Here is a 12,382-nt window from a genome sequence, read left to right on the forward strand (position 1 = left end):
CGATTATGAAAACAATGGTTGCAGCCCTAATCGTGATGCAGAAAACGTGAGGTGCATTGTGGAAACGTGCATCATCTTTCTCTTTCTGTTGTCTGTCCTATATCTTTATGTAATGCTGCGCTTGCATTGTTTGAACACCAGAGATTCCAGTGACGTTTACAATCTCGATCCTCTGTTCATGGAAACTGAGAATGCGTTTAGTTTCCACCTACATTTTGCATTATTCACATTGTTTCACGCCGTGTATTGTACAGAAATTTAAAAGGAAATACGGCAGTTTAGTGGCAAGTGTAGTGAATGAGTCAGGAATACCTTTTAAACTTGCTCACAAAATAGGTTCATAGATCAGGGCCTGGTCTCCTGAATGCCCTAGCACGAAGCTCATCAACATCATCATTATCATCTGCCATTACATCATGACCGAACAGCCATTTAACCGGAGTTACTCTTCCTTGCACAACAATGTTTTTTTTTTTGGTTTGTTTGTTTGTTTACATCGTGTCCAATGACCAGTCCATACCGGATGTCTTGGAATTTTTTTGTGATAGTCACGACCAAAAATGCTCGATTTTGCCGCAGCATTTTTTTTTTTCCTTTTTCTTCTTCTTTTCAAAATCTGCGATACAACTTGTGGAGTTTTTTCTTCAGAAATCTACTCGAATTGGCGGAATTGCGATCTCAATTTTTAGTTTTGTGCGGTCTTTCACAGTGATCGTTGGTAAATGAAATCTTTTAGTTGTCCTCATGTTCGCACATGAATCGAAGAGGGCTTCGGCTGAAAGCTCAGCCCAAATCTGCAGAAACTCGCCAGTAATTTAGACAAATTGCAAGTTCCTCCGAATACTGCGGGGTTTCCTTGATTTTTGCGTTCATTTCTGCGATTTTGCGATCAAATTAGCAATAAAATTCGAGTAGAAAGCAGTCTAGGATTTTTTTTTTTTTGTCATGAGGAGAATGCAAGAGCCTTGTACTTCGGCCAATGCTTGTCATTTTTGTTGTTGGTTCTTTTGTGTATTTTGTGTGTGTGTGTGTGTGTGTGTGTGTGTGTGTGTGTGTGTGTGTAAGCAAGAGTGTATAAGAAAGCACATTGCTCTGTCACCTGCCACCCTGTGCTCTCTCAACAGCTTTAGTTTATTGATAGAAGAGCAGCATTCCAGGAGTCTCAAGCAGGATCTTACTGTTTATCCCCAAACACTCTGAGGGTGTGTGGGAGGGTGAGCGTGTGTGTGAGGAAGGTAGATAATGCTTGCAGTATGACCTTAGTCATGTTGCCTACTCAAAAGGGCAGAAACACTCAGTATTAGAGGGACAGACATTTTCAGAGGGACATGACCTCATAGGTTGGTTTGGCAACGTTTCATAAACCGGTGCATTTTTTTTTTTTATTTTTTAAAAATTTATTACATAACATCATCTGTCTTCGAGAACGTTTTCTCACCGAGGATGTGATGAAGATTTGGAAGAACTATTGGAAGCAGATGTCGTCGTCGTCTTCTTTGTTCACGAAGAAGCTAGAGATGTAAAGCCTGAGTAAATACTCTGAAGCCAGTCCCCATGTTTGGACCCATGTGTGTGTATGTGCGCAAGCGTGTGTTTTTGTGAAAGCCCAGTTCGTCAGTGCCGCTGTGGTGCAGCGTTTGAGCCACAATGCAGGCCTTTGTGCAGTGTGTTTGTTTACAATGATGCCCTCCTGCTTTGCATAACTGCACAAGGGAGGGCCGGTCATGTGATGGAGAGAATGTGAGCGCACAGAGAGAGAGAGAAGAGAAGAGAAAAGAAAGCAAAGCAAAGCAGTGATATTAAATGGACTATCAGTGCGGTCTGTGTTTGGGCCATTTATTTATTTATTTATTTTTTTCCTCTTCTCAGGCCTCAAGCTGGATGATGTCATGCACTTTGGGATTAGTGCTAGAAGGGAATGGGTCAGAAGTTATTCCAGAGCGATGCTGGGGTTAGCCACATTCTCGATTTCCGCTCTAATGGTTTATCACTGGGTTGGAGGAAAGTCAAAGGGTCATGCTTAATGTTGATGTTAAAGGTGGGGTTGTAATATTTGGTGACGTTCTGCTCACAGTGTAGCGACAGTCAGTAAATTATGCGCTCAGAAGAAAGACTTTGGTGTCTCTCTGGTGTCCCTCATGGGTCTAAAAACAGGAAGAGAAGCACACGATGTAAACCGTCCAGCCAGTCCAGAAAAGACGTTGCCCATCACTCGGATTGTCCGTCGATTCAGAAAGCTTTCCTTCACTGGTTGTAGTTGAAGTTGTGACTTTGGTGTATAAACCGAAGGGATGGACTTTTATCCATAGACATCATCACAGAGGACTAAATTCCACATGTAGATCCCTAATGAGGCGATGTCGTGAAGGAAAAACCCCCTGAGATGATAAGAGGATGAAACCCACCTCTTCCGAGTGACCCCAAATAATAAGAGAATAACTCGTTATAGTCAAAAGATGTGTAAATCGTTATCCGTCTCGCTCATGGAGGAGGTTCCATGATGGTTTATATTGATCTGACATTTTCTTTCCTTTCATTTTCCTCATTTCATGTTCGTTTATGTGCTAAAATAAACGAGTGTCTGTGAATCCGAACCGTCCGTTACCCACCGTCTTCCATATTAAGCTAGTCAGTAAATAGCTAGCTACATTTTTATCCCCCCTATGTGCCTGGCTAGTTAGTTTATTGAAAATCATCCTATTCAAAAGTTTACACCCCCCCCCCGGCTCTTAATGTATCGTGTTGCCTTCTTCAGCATTGGTGAATGTTTGTACCTTTTTGTAGCAGTTGTGTACGAGTCCCTCAGTCGTCCTCAGTTGTGAAAAGATGGATCTCAGCATCATATAGACACTGTTGGAAAGAGGTCAAATATGCAGAAGATGCTGGAAAAGCAGAGAATGTGCAGGACCTGGATTTTTCTAAAGAACAGAGCAGTTTAACTGCTCAGGACAAACAAGGGACTCATGACATAAAAAAATCACAAAACATAAACACATCATGTCGTTGATCATCCAGGTAACGAGACACAGTATTAAGAATCAAGGGTATGTAAACTTTTGAACGGGGTAATTTTTATAAATTCAGTTATCTTGTCTTGTGGACTATATGTAAACCTGTGTTATGTGAAATAGATTATTAAGGACAGGACTAAATAAACAACAACATGGGATTTTTATGATGCATATACACACACACACCCCAAGGGTGTGTGTGTTTTTTTTTGTTTGTTTGTTTGTTTTTTGTTTGTTTTTTTAATGAAAAAAACATTATTTTTTATGGTTTGGGTAAAAGTATGTATACGTATGTTTTTTTTAAGAAAGCTGACATCCTGTTTAGAATGGAGAAAAACTGCGTGAACAGCGAGTGGGTAGGAATGCGTCTTGATCCCCCCCCACACACACAACTGTGTTGTAACGCGTATAATACATCGAGCGTTTGCATGAATGACTTATTTGCGTCATCATGCGCTCTCTCTCTCGCTCTCTCTCTCTCCCTCTCCCACCCCACTGCGCTGCAGTCAGGGATGACGCATCAGCATCATTGTGGCGAATACAGGATGTACGTTTTGCTTCAGACTCGTAGACTGATCAAGAGAGTGGAAAGAATCGCGTCGGTTCAGGAGCCGTTCTGATTCTGTTTGAAGCGCTGGAGAGAAGCCAGTGAGCGTTCGCAACGTGCTGATGACATCATCCTGTTCTCCTCCCCTCCCCTCCGTGAGCCATTGAAACGAGCGCTTTATTTATTCCTTTCCTTTTTTTCTTTCCTTTTCTTTTTTTTTCTTCTTCTTCTTTTTTTTTTTTTTTTTTACAAACCCCCGAGAGAGAGTGCTAGCCAGCAGTAGGATGGGGAGGGGTTGGCTTCGAGCAAATGGAGAGGGAGAGTAGTGTGTGTGTGTGTGTGTGTGTGTGTGTGTGTGTTTGCTGAGCAGCAGAGGTTTGCGCACACAGGAGAAGAAAGACGAACGGAATATCACTGCTCAGCGCGACACAACCCCTCTCTGGTGCTGAAACGCACGCGACAAACTTTGCTCAGGATTTCTAATCCGCCGGCTTTTCTTTTGTCTGCTTGCGCTGACGTCCTTCACCAGGGTGTTTTTCTCACTCCAGCCTTTACTCTTCAACTTCACTCGCAGTCGTGCGTGCATGCGTGTGTGTGTGTGTGTGAGAGAGAGAGAGAGAATGCTGAGCAGCATGATTCCAAGCGTCGTACAACATGAACACACACCTTGCTGCGGAAGTGCGCGCGCGTCTGACGTGCTACTGGTGTGACGGACGGAGGCTCAGACCTGCGGGAGGTGACCTGGGAATCGTGCGCGTTTTGTTTTTACCCCACACCTCTGTGGTGACGTCATGCTGAGCCTGCAGGATTCTGTGTTCTTTGAGATCAGCATCAAATCTCTTCTCAAGTCATGGAGCGGGAATTGTGAGTACCAGGAGGAAATGCGCACACACACGTGCACACAAACACAAATTGAGGCTTCCAGAAGTTGAGTGCATGCCCGCTTCATGTGCAGTAACTAAGTTACAGCGTGTATGTGTCTGTTTCTTTATACTGTACAGGGTTTGTACCGTATACACAGCGTTTTCCTAGGGATCTAGAAATCTTATCTAGTAAAACAAATGCTTGTCTCTCTGCTTCCTAGCTCTTTCGATACACTACAGTAAGTGTACAGCGTACTACACAAGCCTGCGCGTATTCTCCCATCACACAGTGGATAGTTTTACAAGATAACATTGTCCTTGCATCATACACACGTGCACAACCCAAGTGCGTACATCGGAACAACACTTGCTTTGATATGACGAAGTAATAATCACGCTCTCTGTCTCCCTCCCTCTCCCTCTCTCTCTCTACCGCTTTCTTTCTCTCTCTCTCTTACTTCTAAAGCACGAATTTGAGCTTGAGTTCATAGTTTTAGAATATTTCGGGGTGGGTCTGCCACATCGCGAGGTTTTTTTAGGCACAGCTCACTTCAGACTGAGGTTTGTTCTTCCAACTGAGTCACATAACCAAACAGGCATGACTCAGAAGGAAGTACATGGGAGTGTAGCGCCGTCTAGAACAGATTCCAGTCCTCTGTAAAAAATAAATAAATAAATAAAATAAAAATAATAATCCATCACATCCAGACAATGTTGTAGGACTCCTGATTGGTGTCGAGTGGGGAAAATGTGAACTTGTGTAGGGGAAAAAACAAACACACACACTGGAGCCACAAACCCATGCTGTAGAGAGGGACAGTGCTGCTGGAAGGGGTGTGTGTGTGTGGGGGAGGGGGGGGTGTCAAACAATGAAAGGAAACATTAGAAGTCCCAGTGGATCTTTCAGAAATAAACTCTCACACACATGTATCTATTGCTGAAATGTGGTGGATTTTATATGGGTCAGGGGTCAGGTGACTGCACTAAATTTAGTGAGTATCAGTTAGTTATACCGCTTGTAAGGATTAAAAACGGTGGAGCGTGGTATGATGCGGCGGTGTGTAAAGCAGTGGGCCGTGTATGTATGTGATACAGAACTGCGATCTCAGAACTCTTTCGAACGTTTTTAAAATCTATACTTCTAATGCAGCAAAGTGGAAAATCCACACGATTAGCTGGAAGAGTTTTATCTGATCCTCATAGCTGTGTTTTTAACCTGTCATTTATGCATCGTGAGAATCTTATGAAAAGTGTATCGAGTAGGCATGAGACGATAAAGACGCGTATCCCAATGCAGGCTGCACATACGGCACGTCTGCCTCGTGCCTCCAGGTTTGGGGTTCGAATCCCGCGTGTACCCTGTGTGTGTGGAGTTCGCACATTCTGCCAGTGCCTTGTTCTTCAAGGGTTTCCTCCGGAGTCCAAAGACACGCGCTGTAGGAACGATTGGCGTTTCCAAATTGTCTGTAGTTCATGCATGAACGTGTGTGTGATTGCGACCTGCGATGGGTTGGCCCCTCCCCGTCCAGGGTGTCCCCCGAGTCCCCTGGGATAGGCTCCATGCGCCCCGCGACCCTGCGTAGGATAAGCAGTACAGAAGATGGATGGACATGTATTTTGTAATGACATCAAATCAAACCACTGCAATATCGATACGTTGTATTGTAAGAAATATACATCAAGGTTTATTATAAATTTTCAGTATTATTTTCTTCCCCGAGTTCATGCGGGACAAATGAAACTAGGCTGCAGGCCTCGTGTTCAACGTGTGCCATAACTCGTCCTTCTGATTAGCTACAAACGTTATGTGGTCATATTTGCGTCCCAGACCACCTTCGAACGTGGTTTGCATGATCGGATCTCTGCGCATTTCCCTGGACACCTCGGACCCCGATCGCACCTGTAATTAGCGCCGTCCACTTACGATCAGGTCACCCAGGCAGGCCACACCTTAATACCGGATGTGAACAAGGCCTGAGGCGACACTATACGAGATGTAGCTTAAATTGTTGCTCTGACTTATTGATGCTATGAGGGAAGCCAGCAGCAAATATGTCATAATAACGACAAATAAAAGCGTCAACTGAAAGCTCCAGTGCACTCAGTTTTAGTTACCTGGAGATCTAGTTTAAACAAGGCCAAAATGTGGACGTTAATGGAATCTAGTTGCAGCTAGGTCAGTGCGTCAGTACAGGGGAAGGGATGTGCGTCGCTCTGTGACGGTACTCAAAAGAGAAAACGAGTAAGTACTCGAATACTTTTCAATGTCTGTTACAGTTTTGGACATAGCATATTTACGTCTTCAACAAAACAACATGTGTCTGGTTGGCATTTTGGTTGTTGACGTAATAGTAGAAGTAATAATAATAATAATAATAATAATAATAATAATAATAATAATAATAATGATGATTCACACCAATCATCCTGTTGAAAAGATTCTGCGTTTGAGTGCTTTTGCTTTAACATTTCTTCTCTGCTCAGTCACAGAGCGTATTATAATGATCATGATAAGGAGTCTTTATTTGTCACATATACATTATAGCTCAGTGAAATTCTTTTCTTTGCATACCCCAGCATATCAGGAAGTTGGGGTCAGAGTGCAGGGTCAGCCATGATGCAGCCTGAAGCAGAGAGGGTTAAGGGCCTTGCTCAAGGACCCAACAGTGGCAGCTTGGCAGTGCTGGGGCTTGAACCCCCGACCTTCCGATCAGTAACACAGAGCTTTAACTGCCAAGCCACCACTGCCCCCATTATATCGTGTGTGTGTGTGTGTGTGTGTGTGTGTGTGTGTATACATACATACATGTGTGTGTGTGTGTGTGTGTGTGTGTGTGTGTGTGTGTATATGTGTATATATATATATGTGTGTGTGTGTGTATATATATGTGTGTGTGTGTGTGTGTATATATATATATATATATATATATATGTGTGTATGTGTGTGTATGTATGTATGTATATATGTCTGCGTGTATGTATATTGTAGTATTATATGCGTATAATAAGTACAGTAAGTTGATTGATTTTATTTGCTGTAAGGAAATATTCTTAATTAGCAAATATGGAGCTTTTATAATGCACAGTTCATTTAGCGTGTGTGTGTGCGTAACCTGTACAGGGCTGAGCAAAATGATCGTGTTAATAAAATGCTCATGACCCTTTCATACAGAGAACAGAGGTGTACATGATTTCACCGTCTCAGATTCAGAGTCTGTCTTTAAATAGCTGACTGTAACGTGAGATGATAATGGGACTGTGTGTGTGTGCGCCCCGTATACTCTAGGACACTTTATTAATTCTAGAGGTGTGTGCAGGAGTGTTTTTGTTTTTATTCCCACTCCCGCAGACACTCTTGACCAGTTATTCTTCTTTATTTTTCCTTCAGACCTTCGCGAGGCAGCCAGTGTTTATTTCCTAGCGAAAGTCATTCCTGGGGATTCAGCAGGGAAGTGCGAGCGCAAATGCTATGTGTTCTCCCCAAAAACCTAAGTTTATAGCAGTTTATATTTATAGCCCAATAGGCTTGTGCGTGGCTGAAGTCATGCAGAACCAAGAGGAAGACGAGCATTTCCAGCCTTATAGTCGTACGAGCTGTGCAGCCGGGAACTGTGTCGGTTGCCAGAACAATAATAATCATTTTATTTAGATGTAGTTCTGTTACAAATCTGCTCATTGAGCATCTGCAGTGAAATGAAAATCCAACCCAGCATATTTAATCCCTTTCTAATGATCATCACCGTTAACGTGACCTGTACAGTGATCGATTTGACACTGCGAGACCTTGTTTTTGCTCTTTCAGCTGAATAAAAGAGTCGTTATAAACCATTTTCAGTCCAATGTTTTTTCAGTGGCATATTGAATGATATTAAATATATACTTGCCTAATGTTCGCTACAGTTGAGGTCATAAGTTTACATACTGTTAATTATTAAAAAAGAATAAAAGAGAGAACGTAACAATTGTGTTTAGTTGTTTTTTTTTTTAATTTAGCCCTGCCCTGAATGAGCGATCTTCTGCATATTTGAGCCCTTTCCAACAGCGGCTATATGATGCTGAGATCCATCTTTTCTGAGGACAGCTGAGAGACTCGTACACGACTATTACAAAAGGTGCAAACATTCACTGATACTCAAGAAGGCAACACGATACATTAAGAGCCAGGGGGGTGTAAACTTTTGAACAGGACGATTGGTGCAAACTATTTTCTTTAAAAATCCCTTTTTTTCCATTTAGTACCGCCCTTCAGTTGCTGTCTAAGACTTTTACATATTTCCCAGAAGACAAAATGATAACAATTTACACCGATCATCCTGTTCAAAAGTTTACACCCCCCTGATTCATTTCATGAATCAAGAGCTTCACAAGTCGCTACACAGGATCAGCAATTTATCGTATGCATCCTGGTTTTGCTGTGACTCTTAATAAATGAGTGTCATTGGTGGTGTACTTTCACGTTTTAAAATCGGTCTGTTTGTGGAAAGAGTCCTTACGTGACCTGGTATTACACTCTCCATTATTTCTGTGACTGAATCGGAGGTGGTGATATTCTGACCACATTTTGCACCATTTAGCTTTTCCAGTCACGTCGTTCTCCACGAATATTGAGTAGGAAGGAGTTTACATTCCAAATGTTTTCTTTGTCACTAAAAGCGTCAGTTTTTATCGTGCATGGATCCAGTTTTATCTCTAAACGGTGTTGTCAGGTCAGCAGGTCGAGTACGTTAAAACACTGAATAACAACTTGATTTTTTTTCCCTCTCCTTCTCACTGTGTTGTGATGCGTGGAGAAAAGCCCAGTGTATTTCTAACATATTTATTATTTTGTCTACAGGACATGCCAGGCATCCGTCCCCGTGCTTCTCTCCGAGAGGCATTTGCTTGATTGCTCAGTGCTGAACATTAAAATCAGTTAAATCAGTCCATATAGGATTTCGTGGAGTTGATTTTTATCTTGTTTTTGTTGCGGCCAAAAATGCTATATTTTTGCTTTATTTTTCCCCATGTGAGGATTTTTTTTGAGTATGTTTGTTTTTTTGCAGAAAAGTACAATCCCAATTCCGAAAAAGTTGGGATAGTATGGAAAATGCAAAAAAAAAAGGGAGAAAACAACCAAAAAGAGTCGGTTGAAGATTCAGTTCACCCTGTACTATATTGAAAACACATTATTTGATGTTTTACTTTGTGAATGGAATTTATTTTTGAAATTATAAACTCATCTCAAATCTGATGACTGCCAAATCTGATGACTGTCCCAAAACACTTGGGACAGTCGACTGGTTAGCACTGTGTAACATCACCTTTTCTTTTAATAACACTTATTAAATGTTTGGACACTGAATGAAGACACCAGTTGATTAAGTTTAACAAACGGGATTTTCCCCATAATGGAGGCATTATGCATTTCTTCAGCTGCGCAACTGTACAGGGCCTTTGTTGCCTTATTTTGAGCTTCATAATGCGCCACACGTTCTCAATCGGAGACAGGTCAGGACTGCAGGCAGGTCATGCTAGCACCCGCGCTCTCTGCTTACGCAACCATGCTCTTGTAATCTGGGCAGAATATGGTTTGGCGTTGTCCTGCTCTGGATGGCAGCATATGTTACTCCAAAATGTGTACATATCTTTCTGCATTAATGGCCCTCACAGATTTTTAAGTTTCCCATGCGTTGGGCACTGACACACCCGCATACCATGACAGACGCTGGCTTTTGGACCTGACGCTGATAACAGCTCGGATGGTCCTTTTCCTCTTTGGCTCGGAGAACACGACGGCTGTTTTGTCCAAAAACTATTTGAAATGTCGACTCGTCGGACCACAAAACACGATTCCACTGTGCTACTGTCCACCTCAGATGAGACCGAGCCCAGAGAAGTCAGCGGCGCTTCTGGACAGTGTTGATGTACGGCTTCTGCTCTGCATAGGAAAGCCTTAACTTGCCCATGTCAGGATATCCATTACAGACTCAGGACGGTTTTTAAGACAGTGACGTCTGAGGGATCAGAGATCACGCGCATTCAGTAGTGGTTTTTGGCCTTGTCCTTTACTCACAGAGATTTGGCCGGATTCCTTGAATCTTTTAATTATATTGTGCACTGTAGAAGGTGAAAAGCCCAAAATCCTACCGATTTGTCTTTGGGGAATGTTGTTCTCAAAGTGTTGGATTATTCGCTGACGCATCTGTTGGCAGATTGGCGAGCCTCGACCCATCCTTGCTCTTGCAAGGCCTTTTTTGGAGGCTCCTTATATACTATGATTAGATGATTGCCTCACATGTTTCACATCACCTTATTTCAACTCGTCACATCGCTATTAGTCCTAAACTACAACAGTGTTGCATGGTGTGCAGTTTGCCTCCACGTTCATGTAAAACATCTGGAAATTGTTTTGCGCACTCTTTCACAGCGATGTTTGTTGGTAAACGAGACCTTGTAGCCGTACCCGTGTTCGACGAACGTGAATCGAAGAGGGCTTCGGCTGAATGCCTGTCGTGATGTCACACAACTCGTCTCGACCCAAATCTGCAGAAAATCTGCTGTAATTTCGAAAAATCCTCCGAATGTTGCGGAGTTTCCTTGATTTCTGCGATCGCAAAATCCTTCAGGTACTCGGGATCACATACAGAGAGATCGCGTACTGGTCATGTGATCTCATTCTTTTGTGAAGAGCCTACGCCATTACCAAAGTGGGATCATCGGCACTTGACTGATGGCTCCTGATCACAAAGACTGACCACGTCATAACTGACCCAGGAAGTCGGAGATTTAAGCTGTGTCTGAATATCCCTACTACCCTACTGCAAAGTAGGAGAGAAGCAGTACGCTAAAGGAGTCGTGTGTCTGAATTCTCAGTATTCATAAAACAGTAGGTGAGAAATTCCCAGATGAGCTACTGATTTTGTGGTATGGAACCAGTGGACACGGCGATATCCCATAAGGCAACGGGGCAGGCGCAGAAGAGCTGTCAGAATCAAAAATGACGGAAAGCAGTGTGTCGGCTTTTTTTTAAGTTGTAGGTCACCTGACTGTGCCAATATGGCGGATGCAGCGCGTCTGGATTGTATTCATGCTACACGTGTGTATATATACTGATCAGTACGTACTGAATCAGCGGCCGGGAAGGTAGGTGCCGTAGGTGCTGCGATTTCGGATGTGCAGTCACTTCCGGGTAAAAAATACGGCACCTCAGGTGCTCGTTGTGTCCCAGGTTGTAGACTTTTTTTATACAATCAATCACTTTTGATCATATTATACTTGAACAGGAGCCTGACCTCAGTGTCTGACCTCAGCGCGCTCTCCTGTGCTTGTGCTCTCGCCTCTCATCGTAAACAAATGCACGCAGTAGCTATGGCTAGCACTGTTCCTTAGAATCTGCTATAATCCTATATAATGTTCAGATAGAGCAAAAAAAAAAAAAATGTGTGCGATTCTTACCTAGCGTCTACACTGCTGGCGATCTATTTTACCAATCCTAAAGGAGGTTCTGGTTTCCTGCTTCGGACGCCATGGCGAAACAAATTGCATCATAAACATCTGCACAAGTGCGCCGTCTCAACGTTCTATATTTTGAAGTTGTCAGTAGTCAACAAACAGATGTTCAGATTCATGTCGCAACTGGAAAACACAACTAATAATAGACTATTAATGGTGGTCAGATTTTGGCTTTGAGCAGCAGGGTGAGTAAGGCAGCGTGTTTTGTAGTGAGGCTGAAAAACATTTCTCTGAGTGACCAGTCAGACTCCTGTCACATCTGTTCACTGGTGTTTGTGTTCTTCAGTATGTGTGTGTGTTTAACACTTGTTGCTGGGTGTGAGCTTTCAGCTTTCCTCTTCTGAAAAACTCATAAAGCTTTACAGGTCTTTTAGTCTCCTCTCATTGTTTTCTAGGCAATTTATTATTTTATTTTTTTTAACTTATCACAACTTTCCCAGCAACCTAGGGGCAGAGCAGGACAGGGATTT

General features: G+C 42.8%; 1 protein-coding gene across 9 annotated transcripts in view; it reads left to right on the forward strand.

The window, feature by feature from the left end:
* fryl (furry homolog, like) overlaps positions 1–12,382 on the forward strand; it is a 94,896-nt gene that overhangs the window by 27,526 nt on the left and 54,988 nt on the right. For 3 of the 9 annotated variants that reach the window (XM_017455655.3, XM_017455656.3, XM_017455658.3), the window contains exon 1: positions 3,898–4,422. The exons of 5 other annotated variants lie outside the window; for them this stretch is intronic. In XM_017455655.3, the coding sequence (XP_017311144.1) occupies positions 4,350–4,422 (73 nt within the window). In that variant the 5' untranslated portion in view covers positions 3,898–4,349. Of the gene's footprint in view, positions 1–3,897; positions 4,423–8,414; positions 8,534–12,382 lie in introns of those variants that run through there. One more of the 9 variants, XM_053675713.1, reaches the window with a different exon arrangement.

Source organism: Ictalurus punctatus, chromosome 25, assembly GCF_001660625.3.
Source record: "Ictalurus punctatus breed USDA103 chromosome 25, Coco_2.0, whole genome shotgun sequence".
In the NCBI taxonomy this organism is placed as follows: Eukaryota; Metazoa; Chordata; class Actinopteri; order Siluriformes; family Ictaluridae; genus Ictalurus; species Ictalurus punctatus.